At 57.1% G+C, this 14,350-nt stretch overlaps 1 protein-coding gene across 1 annotated transcript; it reads right to left on the bottom strand.

Annotated features, from left to right (window-relative positions):
• Nucleotides 1-1,157: 1,157 nt before the first annotated feature.
• TLE6 (TLE family member 6, subcortical maternal complex member) lies at nt 1,158-9,426 on the bottom strand (the record flags this gene model as incomplete). Its single annotated transcript, XM_084248627.1, has 11 exons — nt 1,158-1,262; nt 1,403-1,479; nt 1,733-1,883; nt 2,252-2,393; nt 2,886-3,136; nt 3,224-3,476; nt 4,041-4,078; nt 4,174-4,280; nt 5,092-5,245; nt 8,368-8,409; nt 9,415-9,426. 11 exons carry the CDS (start codon nt 9,424-9,426, stop codon nt 1,158-1,160), a joined length of 1,332 nt encoding a protein of 443 aa, XP_084104753.1.
• Nucleotides 9,427-14,350: the final 4,924 nt, after the last annotated feature.

Below are 14,350 nucleotides of genomic sequence, written 5' to 3'. Positions count from 1 at the left end.
CAGGGCAAGACATGTACAAGGGTTGGGGGATGTCAGGGAGTGGGTAGCTATTGGGGTGTAGCTGTTTCTTTGAGAGGCAGAGAAAATTCCAAAGAGCCGGGCATGATGCCTGGCCCACTGTAAGGTCCTAAGCAAATGTCACGGCCCCGAAGGAGGTGACACTGAGCCCTCAGAGAACACATACAAAGCCTCTGCGGGGAGGAGCCTGACCTGGTGCAGACCAGGAGGGGAGTGGAGTCTGCTCAAGGTCTCCAGGTGAGGTTTCAGCAGAGAAAGCCTGTGGGAATAGCAACCCGAGTTGGGAGGGGCTGCCGGGGAGGTGACATAATAGTCAGATCTGGCTTCCAGAAGCTCATGTGGGCTGCCACGAGGACCCTGACTTAGAAAGTGATGCCGGGGTGGCTGGAGACCTGGATGGAAATGACAGGGTCCCTGCTGGAAACACTCCAGGTGAGTTTCTGAGGCTCTTTATGGAAAGAGAATCCTCCAGGTTAGGGAAACTAGACCTGCCAGCACCATCAGGGGCCCTTGTGAACCTGGAAGGGTGGGGAGCAAATGGCAATTTCAGAGCCATGAGCAGAGGGAGGAGGGGAGCCAGTCACGCTGTTGTTGTGAGCTGGCTCATTCCCCCCCCCCGCCCCCGGCACTCACAGTAGGGCGGTGCCCCGTCTAGGGCGCCAAAGGGTATGGGGCAGCACCCCTGGCCCCCACCCACCTGAGGCGAGGGCACCCCCAGTTCTGAAATCCAGATGGCCCCAGGCATTGTCCAATGTTGGGGGAGGGGCATGATGCCCGCTGGCTGAATCGCACCCATCAAGACAGGGCACTCGGCCGGAGCCCCTGGGGATCTGCGATGGCAGCGCAGAGGTGTGGGAGGCAGTGGAGAGGCAGTGCTCCAGGTCCTCTCCTCCTGGGGGGGAGGGGTACGTCCCTCCCTCCGGGGGCGGCTTCACTGATTTTCAGCACATCCTCAGAGAAGTGGACAAGAAGGGCTCCCGGGCCCTGGCTGAAGGGAGTCCTTCCAGGTCTTGAGGTGCACAAGGCAGAGCAGGGCGCAGAACCACATCACCCTACTTTTTTCAGTTGCTTTATTACAGTGACGAAGATCAACCCGCCCAATGGGCCGGCGCCGAAGGAAGCCCTGCCCACGGGGTCCCTCAGTACGTGAGCTGGTACACCGCGGCCTGCTTCTGGGACCCCGTGATGATCAGGCGGTTGTTTGGGGACACATCACAGCAGACGATGCTGGAGGTCTCGGGGACCTGGGTGGGGGCGGGGTGAGCCAGCGGGGGCACACCCACCTTCGCCCCTTCCGCTCTGCCTCTGTTCAAGCCTGGGACTCCCCAGCAGGCTCAGTCCCCAGCACCGGGGACACCTGCACACGCCCCGCACACCCTCCTACCTGGAACACCTTGGTCCCCGTGGGCATGCTGTAGACGCTGATCAGGTTGTCCATCCCGACACTCACCCACCACCGCCCTGCAGGAGGCAAAGGGCACCAATTTATGTGGGAAATAAATTGGCAGCTGGCAGCTGAGGGTCAGACCCTTGGGGATCAGGGAACAGGGTGTGGGGGGGCCCCCATGATCCTGCAAGAGCTTTAGTTGCTGAGCAGATCCTGTGACGAGGGCTCTGGGCTGGGGGCAAGGGAAGGACATCAGGAGGGGTCAGGAGTGGGTGGAGTTGAACAGGATGGGGTCCTGGGGGGGCTTATCTCCACTCAGCCGCTCACCAAGTGGGGAGAACTGGAGACCCAGGATGGTGCTGTCCTTGCAGCCCACTGTGTACTTCTGGCCCCCGTGGGTGGGCTGCAGCCACTGCTGGCCGCTGGCTGTGCCCACGAGGATGAAGTCCTCCCAGGGGTGGGGGGATAGGCTCATTATCTGGGGGGCAAAGAGAGAGGGATCTGGTCAGGTTTCCACCCCGGGGGTCGACCACCCGCTCCCTGGCTGCGAGGCCCCCAGCAAGCAACTTCACGCCACGGCCACCCTCTGCCTGCTCATGTGTCAACTGGGCTTTGTCCTCTGTACCTGGAATGGCCATCACGGAGACCAAGCAAGTCTGAGTGTGGAAATGTCCAGAGTTGTTTTGTCAGTGGAACAGAATATTTCTAGTCACCCCATTCCTCCCGACATCACCGAGACTTGGGGTACCACTACCCTTCGTTCTTCCCCAACGTCTACCCTCCTCCACTCTGAGGGCCAGGAATCAGCTGCTACCTGGCCAGTAGGCCCCATACCGGCCTGCACACCTGAAAATCAAACTGGTATTCCTGGGGCTCCCTGGGGGACCTCAGGTCCCAGCAGCGCAGGCAGGCATCCAGACCCCCTGTCCAGACTTGCTGCTCTTTGACAACCAGGTTCTTAGCTCCATCCTGAAGGCCCGGCAGATCCCTGGCCAGGGGAGACATTGGGGAAAACGGGGCTGAGACTGAGCTCTGGGCCCCACAAATGCCACTTGCTCAGTCACACCCCTGGGAAGATGGGGGAGGGCCTCCCTGCTGGCGCAGGTGTTAAAGACGGGGCTATCAAGCCATTGGCAGCCACTGCAGCACGAGCTCCTAGCTCCGTCCCCAGCCAGGGAGCAACCCACAGACCTCTCCTGACTCCCTGCTGCTCCCCTCAGCAGTGTATGTCAGTGGATCTGCCTGTTCTGCTCCGCACTCTCTCATGGTGAATCCTCCCCCTGCCCGCCACCCCCCCTCCCCGCACCTCTGGTCTACACCCCAGCTCTTGTATGCATAAATAAATCTTGAAGAAAAAAAAAGGAAGTTGGGGAGCCGAGGCAGAGAAAAATACAAGTTCAAATAGACAAGGCGCTTCGGCTTTCGAACGCCGGGCCCTGCTGGCCGGCAAGCCGGGAAAGGGCCCGCCCCTGGGCCGCACCTGACCACATTCTGGTCCCGAAGGTCCCAGATCCTGACGGTGCCGTTGCCGAAGCCAGCAAAGGCGAGGTTGTCCTTAAAGTTAGAGGCCAGGGCCTGGCAGGTGAGCCCCGCGCAGGGCAGCTTCTCTCTCACATGCAGGGAAGGGGCCTTCAGGTCCCACACGGTCACGCCAGCCAGGCTGTTGCCGCCCATGAGCAGGGTCATACTGTTTGGGGACAGCAGGCAGGTACGCAGGTAGGCACCGGGGGTCTGGAGGGTAGAGTCACAGGTGAGTGTCCTCCCCAGGGACAGCCCTTCCTGCTCCCCTAAGCCCACACCCCGGGGCCACGCCCGCACCTGTATGCTCAGGTGGCTCTCCGGAAACCTGTCCTCCATCACCTGGCCCACCAGGCTCCACACCTTGATGCCGCTCCTGCCGCAAGTGAATGCGTGCCTGGTGAAGCTGCTGATGGTGGTGACAAGCAAGGGCTCCCCGGGTTTTAGCACCCGCATCTTCTCCATTCTGTGGGGGACGGCCAGCTTCCTGGATTGCCAGGGCAAGACATCCGGCCTTGTCCATGTGTCTTCAAAGTCTTCGGGGTCCCAGCATCTAGAAGGAAAGGTCTCAGGACCCCCGCCTGCCTGTGAGCCCCTCTGCCTGAGGGAGTGCCCCTCAAGTCTCAGAGGGGCTCTATTTTTCAGATGTTGGGGTTCTCTCTCAGGCCTTCTTTCCTCAAGGTCCTATCCTGTGTCCTCCCCGTATACCCTTGTCCCACAACCAAACACTGCTCCCCGTTGCCGGGATGCTTTGCCCTATCCTAGAACACTCCTATTCATCCTTCCAGGCCTTCACCAGATGTTCCTTCCTCCAGGAAGACTTCTCCTCCACATTTGGGATCCTTCAACTTCAGGTCACACAGCTGTGACTGCAACCAGCTCTGGCACAGCTCTGCACCGCTCCCTGCCATGGATGTTCCTTCCCCAAAGCCCTTGAACCTGGCTCTGGTTATATGGGGCGAGGCAGTGAAGCTGGCCGAGTTGCCCCTCTCTACCCAGATCCCTCGGTCCCCATTACTGAGAACAGAACCATGGTGACGGGGAAGGAGGGCCGACACCCCTACACCTCTAATCCCGGCTACCCTTGGACAGGGGGAGGGGCTGCATGGACACTTACATGGGCTTTAGAAATTGACAGGGCCTCCTAGCAGACTCCTGCGGGGGGAAGGGAATCACAGCTGAGCCCCATTGGCGCCTTCTGCCCTAAACCCCCAGCCTTTATGTGGGTGTTGCTCAGGCCCCGGCCTCACCTGGGCCGTGTGGAAGAGCATCCCCCCTGATGTCCCGCCAGAACCTGTGCTCCCGGTGTTTCCAGAACCCTCGGGGGTGCTGGGGGAGGGCGAAGGCAGGTTGAGCACTGGGTGGAGACAAAAGCGGGTAAGCAGCAGGCACCCCCTTTTTCAGGGGCAGGCTACCCCCCCCACTGGGATTACCCGGGGTGTCTTCTGTAGGAGGCTCTGCCCTCCGCTGGTGTGGTCCCGGCTCCTGGCTTTCCTGCCCTCGGGAAATGGAACCATCTGGTCAGACCAGAGCTTGGGTGAGTCTCCGAAGCAGAAACCCTTAGGACCCAGGCTTTCTGGGCTGACTCTCAGGGGGCTGGTCTGGTTTTGGGGTTGGGGGTGGGCAGGGAGAGTTATTCTGAGGGGAAGAAGCTAAAACCTGGGCTGAGGCCCCGCAGGGGTACCACCCAGCCCGGAAGCCCACCCTCGCTGGTCACTTACCAGGCCTGGCGCCTGTTCTGTCACTGTGACGAGGGGGGAGGGAGAGAGGGAAACAGGGCTGGCAAGGGCTGACCAGCTGCCCCTCCACGTGGCCGAGGCCACCCCATTCCTCCCGCCCTGGGAACACTCACTCCTGGGTCCTGGCCCATCTGCTTTATCAGGGAGCCCGACAAAAACCCGCCAGAGCTGCTCAGTCAGAACATCCTGCCAAAACTGGGGTTCGGAGTCCTGGGGGGGTTTCGTGTTCAGCTGGTTAGTTGCAGCCTCGTTTGCTCGGGAGAGCTGCTGGAGCCATTCGGACGACCTCGTGGCAATGACATCGCAGTGGGGTGATCCCCGGAGGCCGGAGGGCTGCAGGGTCCTGATCCTGGGGTGCCAGGAAGCCTCAGGGCTGGCCGGCCCGCAGGAGTCCTGGTTGGTCTAGTCACCAGGGAATAAACAGCTTACCTGGGTTGGCAGCCTCTGGGTTCCGAGAGACAGAGACACCTGCCATTGCTCTGAGCTCATCCCCTCCCTCCGAGAGGACCCAGAAACCCACCTTCTTGGGCTGGAAACCTGGGGGTTGGCTGCAGGTGTCCAAGATCCAGAGGAAATTTTCTGCCTAGACGGGGGCAGCGAGCAGTCACAGGGCGAGGTCGCCCTGTCATCGCACAGCCCGGTGTGAACCCCTCTCACAGGCCAGCTCCCCGTGTGTCAGCGGGGCTGCCCCACCTGTCGGGATGCTCTGGGCGGGTGAGGGAACCCAGAGCTCTCTGTACGCTGCTGAGCAAAGTCCTCACACACAGAACCCGCGGGGGTGCCGAGCGTGGTCCTAGTGGCCAGTCTCCATGAACATCGGCAGAAAGTGGAGTCAGATCTGGGTTTGCGGCCCAGATGTTTCTGGGGAAAGTGAAACCTGAACACTACTCTGCTTAGATTGGCTTCAAGCAACAAAACAGCCCGCACATGTCTCCACGGGTGGAACTGACTTTCACATTTGCCTAAGTGCTGGCAGGATACAAAGAAAGTATCTCTAAGTTTCCTTTTCCTTCCTACCCACAGGTGCCTTCTTGCCTTAGGACAGCCTCTCTGTGGCAGCAACAGCTCTCCCCATAGCACTTTCCAGCACAAGTGCCCACTCCTTCTTAACCTCTCCCTCCACCCGGCCGAGCTGCCCTGCACAGTCCATACCAGCCACAGATGGCTATCTAAATAGAAAGTACAATTCAAAGTGTAATTCTTACAGCTCCACCAGCCACATTTCAAGTGCCAGGTGGGACTAGTGGCTGCCAAAGCAGATGGGTACAAGCTCTGGGAAGAGCAGGGGTTCCTGGCATGTGCCTGGCATCAGGCTGGGGACACAGACCAAGTAAAATGGGAACCTCCTGGCCAGTGTTCCCAAGAATACACAGTCACAGGCCCACCTCCTTGGCACCATAAGGAGCTTTATGGGAATGTGGCTGTGCACCGCTCCAGCTAGTCCAGTGCCAGGCTAAATATAGTGATGCTGGGAATGTTTTAGACCTGCCCGTCGCAGGAAGCTGCGAGCTTCGTGGGCTCTTCCTCACGTGAACTGTGGCTAGAGCTGCCTGCTTAGCATCACCTGTGTGCCACGCTGCCACAGGAGAGCGTGGGTTTGGTCTCTGGCTAGCAGAGGCAGTGCCCGTGGGCCTTGCTGATTGATTCACTGTCCTCGTGATGAATGCCAAGAAGCTCCCCAGAGGTGTCTGGCCCAGAGCAAACTCTAAAATCCTGGAGAAATGTCCTGATTCAGGGAGGATGATCATTAATAAAGGAAAACAATGTAAACGTTGAGGATGGGAGTTCTGTCTGACAGGGAGGCTGGTGTTCCCATTTTGCAGAGGAGAAAATCAAGGCCCAGAGAAACCAGTTTCCCAAAGGCAGGAAGAACAGGTCCAGGTGTCACTGACCTGCTTCCACCCTGGCCCTGACACTCCCCTGCTTGTTGGGCAAATAGGTGAGTGGGAGACCCGAGCCTCAAAGCCCCCCTCAGGGTCCTGCTGTTCCAGGCTGCTGCCTCCTGGGGCAGCCAGTGACTGGATTCCCCAGCTGGGCCTCCCAGCAGCAAGGCCCCTGGGGAGCCTTCCCCAATTCGCCCTGGCTCGTTAATGCGCAATTTACTGGCACTTTAATGCACTCAGCATGAAAAGCGCTGCTCCCTCCTGCCTGCTAGCTGGCCCTCCCTGGGGAGAGCTGTTCAGAAGGAGGTGGGGAGCAGGGGGGCTGCTGCTGCTTGGGATTTTAAGTTCACAGCGAGGAGTCTGGGAAAACAAGGAGGGTGAGACAGGAGAGGTGGAGGTAGTCTGTGCAAGACAGCTAAGGAGCAAAGCCTGAGGCCTTCTGGGCTGGGGTGGAGGGGCCCTCCTAGATTGAACAGCAACAGAAGTGGCTCATCTGGGGGCCTTGCCCCCGGTTGCTCGATACTCAGCGAGTACGGTTAGGTTATTCTCCAAAACACATACACCATTGTTCATTTCCTCCCACCGAACTGCGCTAAGTGACCAGTGTACCAGACCTGAAATTCCCAACTGGTTCCCCCAGCACCACCCTCCCCACAACCACCACCAGAGAGCACCATCGAGCACCTGACTCATGGGGCCGCCCCTCCTGAGCCCACAGCCTTCCAGGGCCCCCACCTCACTGGGGTAAAGAGCCCAAGTCCTCCCCATCGCATCAGACCCTGCCCCTCACTTCCTCCCACTCTACCCTTCCTCACTCTGCTGCACCCACACAGGCCTCCCAGCTGGTCCTCCAACACATCAGGCACAGTCCTGCCCCAGGGCCTTTGCATGTGCTGTGCCTGCTGCCTGGTCCACTCCTCATCCTAGGCAGCTACACTCCCTCTGATGTACTTCAAGAGTTTGCGCGAATGTCAGCTTCTCAGTGGGTGTTCACTGACCACCCTGCCTTGCAACCCACTCCCACTCTGACTCCCACCCTTCCCTTGGGGCTGCTCTCATGCAGCCCCACCTTATACAGCCCTCGCCACCAACACCTGTTTCCTAAGCTCCACTCTCCCCATGGATAGGGGCTATTTCCTTGAACAACACTTGGCAAGCAGGCGATGGATAAGTATCTGTTGAATGAATAACCATGTTCTGGTGGTTTCCCGGGCCCCCCTCACTCTGGATCTGTCTTCTCCCTGTTCCCTGAGCTGCTCACTCCAGGCCCCGTTAAGTTGCAGACATGGCCCTGGCACCCTGCCAGTCACAGCTGGCACTGGCAGAAAGTCCTGCCAGCACCCAGGAGAAAGGGCCAGGTGGCAGGAGGACAGGCAGGGATGGAAGACGTGCTTCAGCTTGGGCAAGGCGCTGGGGCCAGGAGGCCGTAGCCTGGGCCTCAGAACAGACCTGCCCCCTGCCGGAGTGTGGTCTGTGCCCTTGAGAACTTGCAATAGTCTGGCGTGCGGGGCACAGAACAGGCGCTTATGAGCTGAAGTAATTAACCTGCAAAGTGCTGAAGCAGGCCCTGGCCTCATCCCAGCCATGCAAGGGCACTGGAAGCTGCCCCGGAAGGAGGAGACTCAGGAGAGATCACGCCCAGGTGTAGGGGACCCACTGACATTCTGGAGCCAGTCCTGGAGCCAGCCCCTCCCAACCCACAGCTCTTCAGAGCCCCCACCTTACTGGGGTTGAAGCCCAAGTACTCCCCATACCCAGCAGGCTCTTCCCGGTCTCCTCCCTGCCTTCAGCTTCTCCCATATCCCAACTTCTGCTCACTCACCTGTTTATGATATTCCTGGAGATCCTGCAGAATCTTCTGGAGCTGCAAAGGAACAACAGGATCACACTGGAGTAGTCGATGGCAGCGGGGAAAGGTCTGGGATGGAAAGCTGTGTGTACTTCTCCCTAGCTATGTTTCCAGGGCAAGCAGCTCTACCTCTCTGGTGCCTCCTCTCATCAAATGGGATGCACATACCATGTAGGGAGGGCACCCTTGGATTTCATTCTCCAAGTGAAGGTCAGAGGCGTCTCTGCAGCCAACATAGCCCTGCATGACCTTCCCCCATCACTCTGCTCTAACCACATAGGTCTCCTCGCTGCTCTTCACAAACATGCCAGAGACGGGCCTGCCCCAGGGTCTTGGCACATGCTATTCCTACTGCCTAGAATCCTCTTCCCTGTTCTCTCCAGGGGTTGTAAGAGCTCCTTATCTTCCATGTTTCACTGGTGAACATCACATCCTCTGAGAAGCTTCCTGACTACCTTATCTCAAAATCTTTACTGCTTTCACCCCAACTTCTATTTTCTTCGTAGTGCTTACATTTTGTAAATCTTGTTTCTCTGTATTTTGTTACCTTCCCCCACCCCGAACTGTCCTATCCAGTAATGTAGTCACACCAGTCCGATGTGGCTATTTAAATTAAATCAAGTTAAAATTCACTTCCTTACACGTGTTCAATGGCCACATGTGGCTAGTGGGTACCTGATTGGACAATGTTGATACAGAACATTCCCAGTATTTCAGAAAATTCTAGAAGGTCATACCACACTAGGAAATACACTCCTCCAGGGCAGGCACTCCAGGCATGCACAATATCCCTGAAGGACGAACCCAGGACCAAAGAAACATCTTTATGTATGGAATTTATGGTTTTTGCAGAAGATTAGTATGAAGAAAAATTCACATGAAGAAGGTAGGGTTCAACGGGTTAACTAATTCCCCTAAAGTAAGTAAGTAGAGGAGGGGTGTCCCCAAACCAGGTTCCTGTGACCAAAACCAGAACAGGATGGGGAGGGGCTGCCCAGAGAGGCTGCTGGTGGGGCTTACCAAGTGGTCCATGTTCTCCAACTGTGCTTGCAAATGTTCTGGAAGCCTGAGTGGGGGGGAGGGGAGGGAGACCAGCTGGAGAGGTTTGGATACCCCTGGTGGGAGCCCCACCCCCAGCCTGGACAAGGGATCAGCAAATGAAGCATTCCATTTACATTTACAGTGATATCAAAAGGAATTGGATTTTAATGCAGTCATTTTTAAATATATAATTTAATGCAAACAGAGTCATGCTGAATAACTGAAACATTTAAATAAAGGCCAGGACCACTTTCCCCTTGGCTTTAGCCTCCAGGATGGTTCTCCCTGATATGCACCCTGCCTTTGCACCAAAGGCTTCAGGGCCACTGGGAGACCAGATGGGATCTTTTCCCTCAATGGAGTCTGGAACCTCCAGCCGCCCTGAGGAATCACCCTCACCTGGGGAATTGCTTCTTGAGTTGATCCAGAAAGCCTTGAGAGTTCAGAGCTGGAGGGCTGGCCCCATTGTGAGCCTGGAAAAGCCAAAGAGGGGAGGGAGGGAGATAACCCCCAAACTTGCCAACACCTCCCTTCTGAGAGCTCCGATGAGCCCCAAAGGGGTTGGGTTGGCTCTCCTAAAACCTGAAGGTTTGCTTGCTTTCTCATTACTTAAGCACCTAGAATATCCTCCATTTTGCATCTTAGACTAAAGTCTAAAATATTCACTCTGACCCTTTACAGAAAAACTGTGCACACACCTAACAAAAACTGTTAGAAACAGTCCCTTCTGAGAAGATCTGGGGGTGGGGTCGCTTGGAACATTAACTGAGTAGATGATGTAGTCATGTGTTTCATCACCTGGGTGATAAGACGTTTAATTAAAGAAAGTACCTTGGCACCTGTCAGGAGGCACGATGGGTTAAGTGGCCCAGCCAAAAGGCTTGGCCAACACACTCACCCTGTGTCCCTCCAGAAGGAGCAGGAGAGCTGGATTTGAGCCCAACCCCAGGCTCTCTCTCCACCTTTGCCCCAGGAATGAATGCCACACCATGCCCTCCTCACCAAAGCTCCTGGGGGCTTTGCCAACCCTTGAGGCTGCTCCTGGGGACTGAGACGGCCCCTGGAGGTCATCTTCAGGCAGTGGTCACAGGGTTTTAGCCAGACTCTAAAAGTAAGGAGGAGAGGGCAGGTCCTGAGGCAGAAGGCCAGGAGGCGGCAGGGACAGGACCCGCCTCCACCCACTCAACTTGGTCTCCCCTCCAGGACCCAGTCCTGGGCCCCCAGCCCCCTCTGAGCTCCGGCGTCCCACTGCACTTCGTGCATCCTTCATTCATTCATGAAACACGCTGGTGCCTCCAGCTGCATGAATGGCGGGGGCTCCAGGGACCTCAGCCTATGGGACAAGGTGCCAGACAGGTACCACTGCGGGTCAGGAGCAGCGAGGGCTGGACGGGGATGCCTGAGCTCAACCTGAGCTTTGAGACGGTTCCCTAAAACGCAGGAGAGCATGGCTGGAAAGGGTTTTGAAGGATAAGTAAGAGTTGGCCAGGTGAATCGGGAGGCATTTATCAGACAGGAAGAAAAAAAGAGTTCTCTTTCCACGCTCACCGCGGCTGCAGCTGCAAGCCCCTTCTCCAGCGCCTCTGCTCTCGCCGCCTCTCCAGCCGCGGCCCCAGCCCCGCGCCCCTGCAGCCCCCCGCCCCCCCACCCCACCCCGCTCCCACCCCGGGCAGCCCGCCGTGCGCCCACCCACCTCCCGAGGATGGCGGCCCCGAGGAGCGAGGGGAAGCGGCGCAGGGTCAGCCAAGTTCAGGTCAAGAGACACCACCCCTCACGCCCAGGCGGGGCGGGGGGACATTTGACCTCTCTGGCCCCGCCCCGCCCCGCCGCGGCCGGCACCGCGAAGCCGATCAATGAACAGGCGGCAGCTGCACGTGGGCTCGGGCTCAGCCGGCGGCCGTCGGGGGCGCTGTCCAATCGCGAGGCCGTCTGCCCACGTGGGCAGCGGATCTCGTCGCTGATTGGCTGTTTTTTCCAGGCCTGTGGCCCGGCTGTCAATCAGTGCGCGAGACACAACTGCTTAACCCCTGCGGTCCTGCTGCGGGGAAGGCGGGCTGCAGAGCAGCGGGCAGGCGAGGGGGCAAGGCGAGGATATTCAGAAGGGCTGGAGGCTGATATTCTGAGGGTGCAGCTTGGAAGAGGGGCTGGGCCGTGTGGTGGTGTTTTGTTTGGTGAGAAACTCCGGAATGCTTAGCCTTGCCTGCAGGGGCCAAGGGGTGCAGGTGGGGCTGTCAAGGGGAGGGAGGTCCTCAGCGGTCGCCCATCTTTAGAGCTGGGCCAGTAATTTTTCCTCAGTGCTAATGCAAAGGAAGCTTTGAGCCCCCTTTTTGGGGGAAAACCGAACTGCTCCCTTTTATCCGGCTCTTCTAAGAGTCAAGCCTCAGGCTACGCATTTTATCAATGAAATCCCCAACTGCCTCCTAGCCCAGCAACTGAGGATCTGAGCGTCCCAAGCGGGAACTGCGAAGCCCTTGAAGCTGGTAAAGTTTTTCCAGGTTCAAGGCCAGGGTGGGAAGGAGTGGTGGGTATTGCAGGTCTGGGCTGAAGTCAGGAGGATAAACGGTGGAGCGGTGGCAGCGGGTGTAGGGAATCGAGCTCTCTTTTTGAGCTTTGAAATATCTACTCAAGAAGTGAAGTGGTCAGCCTGGGGTTTTGAGAGGCAGAGTTTCTGCCTGCCCCAGGACCTTTGCACTGGCGATTCCTTCCTGGCATGGACAGCCAGCCTCCCCCCTGACAGTCACTAGCTGGTTCCTTCAACCTTCAGCTCTGTTCCCAACACCTCTCTTCCTCATCTCCCTTTCTTCGCTTACTTTTCTCCCAATGTGGTTTGAATTGGAGCTAATCTTGTAATCCCAGTGGCTCTAAGCCCTGCTGTGTTTGTAATTCATATAGGGGGAAATAAGGGTTTAGCTGTTGGTCTGCGTGGACCCCCAGAGGATCTGATGTAAACACATAACTTGGGTTTTGTGGTTGGTCTACAGAGGCGGATGTGAGGCTACTGGGTATGAGCCGCAGAAAAGGTTTCCGCCCATGATCCCTCACTGACCCTTAATTGAAGTGTATTTTATTTATGGGCCAGCCTGCTAATTGCCTCCCTCTGTGCACTTGGCTCTCCTCCCCTGTGTGGTTGTAAACTTTCAACTTGGCGCACCAGTTTCTCCAAGGCTGTCTTGTCTCCCATCTACCGGGTACCTGTGGCGAATCATATGAAAATGAATCAAAACTAAGGAATATGAAAAAGCCAGTTCCTCAGGAGCAACGGCCACACGTCAAGTGCTCAGTAGCCACACGTGGTTGGGGTCGGAATCCTCACTGGTCAACACAGATCTGAGTTTCTTCCAAAAGTAAAAGTCCTCAGTTCATGTAGAAATCAGAAACATTTAGAGCGGCGATTCCACTTCCAGTTGTTGGAACCCCCCACGTGTGGAGGTGGGGTACAAGTTGGCATGATGGCTGGGGTCCTGGTGTCCTGTCTGTAGATGGATGACCCCCTGGGCCTGGATCCTGGTGTCCTGTCTGTAGATGGATGACCAAGAGGCATTTATTGTCTCCTGCTGGCTCCAGCCTGGCCAGGAGGGACACCGCCTTCCTTACACCCCGAAGAGGTGGGTGGATGAGCTGCAGACAGGGAGGGAGGAAGCCACACTTCCTTCCTGGCTTCTGAGTGGGGTAGTTTACTGGGAAAGCCCAAAGTCTGGGTGCAAATTTGAAAGAAAAAGAGGTTTGCACTCCAAAGGCTTGGAAATTCCCTGGGCCTGTCTGGAAGACCTCAGCCCCATCTGCAGTCACAGATGCCAAGGTGACCTGGGTGGAGGGTGGACCCTGCAGAGGGCTCCTGAGAAAGCCCAGGTGCAAAGGGGGCTGGGGTGCAGGAGGTGACAGCAAGGAGGTAGTGACAGATTTCAGTCCCCCTCTCAGTTCTCTTCCCCCATCCCTAGGGCTGCCAAGCGGCCCACGTGGGCAAGAGACAATAGGACAGAAGTGACCAAGAAGCTGCAGAACACCTTGCACAGGAGTGCCCTGGTGCCCACCGCCAAGTGACAGAGAGGCAGGAAGGGACCTTCCACAGCTGCTGGCTGGAGGTGCTCAAGGGCAGATGCCCCCCAGCCACCCCCATGCTACAGAACCTCCATGCCACAGAACCTCCTTGAACTGAGGCCTATATCCAGGAAAAGTCAATTTATTGAATTACCCAGAATCAGAATCGACTGAGGTTTGCTTTCTGCCATCTGGTGGAGAAAGGCTGGTGCTTGGTTTCCCAGGACGGCTGGGATAAATGGCCACAAACCTGGAAGCTTCAAAGAACAGGAGGCTATTCTCGCCCAGCTCTGGAGGCCGAAGTCCAATGTCAAGGTGTTGACAGGGCCGTGCTCTCTCTGGAGGCCCACGGGAGAATTCCTGCTGCCTCTTCTGGCTTCTGGGCCCTCCAGCAATCCTGGGTGTCCTTTGGTTTGGGGACACAACACTGTGGTCTCTAACTTTGTCTTTGGGCGTCTGTCTCCTGTGTCTCCTCCTATAAGGACACCAGTCACTGGCTTCAGGGCCACCCTACTGCAGTATGAACTCCTCTTGTTATAGGACAACCCTGTTCTTAGGACATCCTTTTCCCCCTAACACTCTCACTTAGTTACCTCTGCAATGACCCTATTGCCAAGTAAGATCCCGTTCCCATGGACCAGGACTCGGACTTGAGTGTGTCTTTTTGAAGGACACAGTCCTGCCATGGGACTCAAAAGAGAAATTAACTACGCAACCCATTTAATCCTCTTGGCCTACTGATATCCCCATTTTACAGAGGAGAAAACTGAGGCCCAGACAGGTTAACTGTCCTTCCTGAGGGTCACACAGTTACTAAGCAGCTAACGTGGGGTTGGTTCATACCAGGCCGCCTTGCTCTGAGGTCAATGTTCATAAT

This window comes from Talpa europaea (genome assembly GCF_964194135.1).
Source record: "Talpa europaea genome assembly, chromosome: 12".
Taxonomy (NCBI): Eukaryota; Metazoa; Chordata; class Mammalia; order Eulipotyphla; family Talpidae; genus Talpa; species Talpa europaea.
The sequence above is the reverse complement of the archived record's forward strand: the minus strand, read 5'-3'. Positions and strand labels throughout refer to the sequence as shown.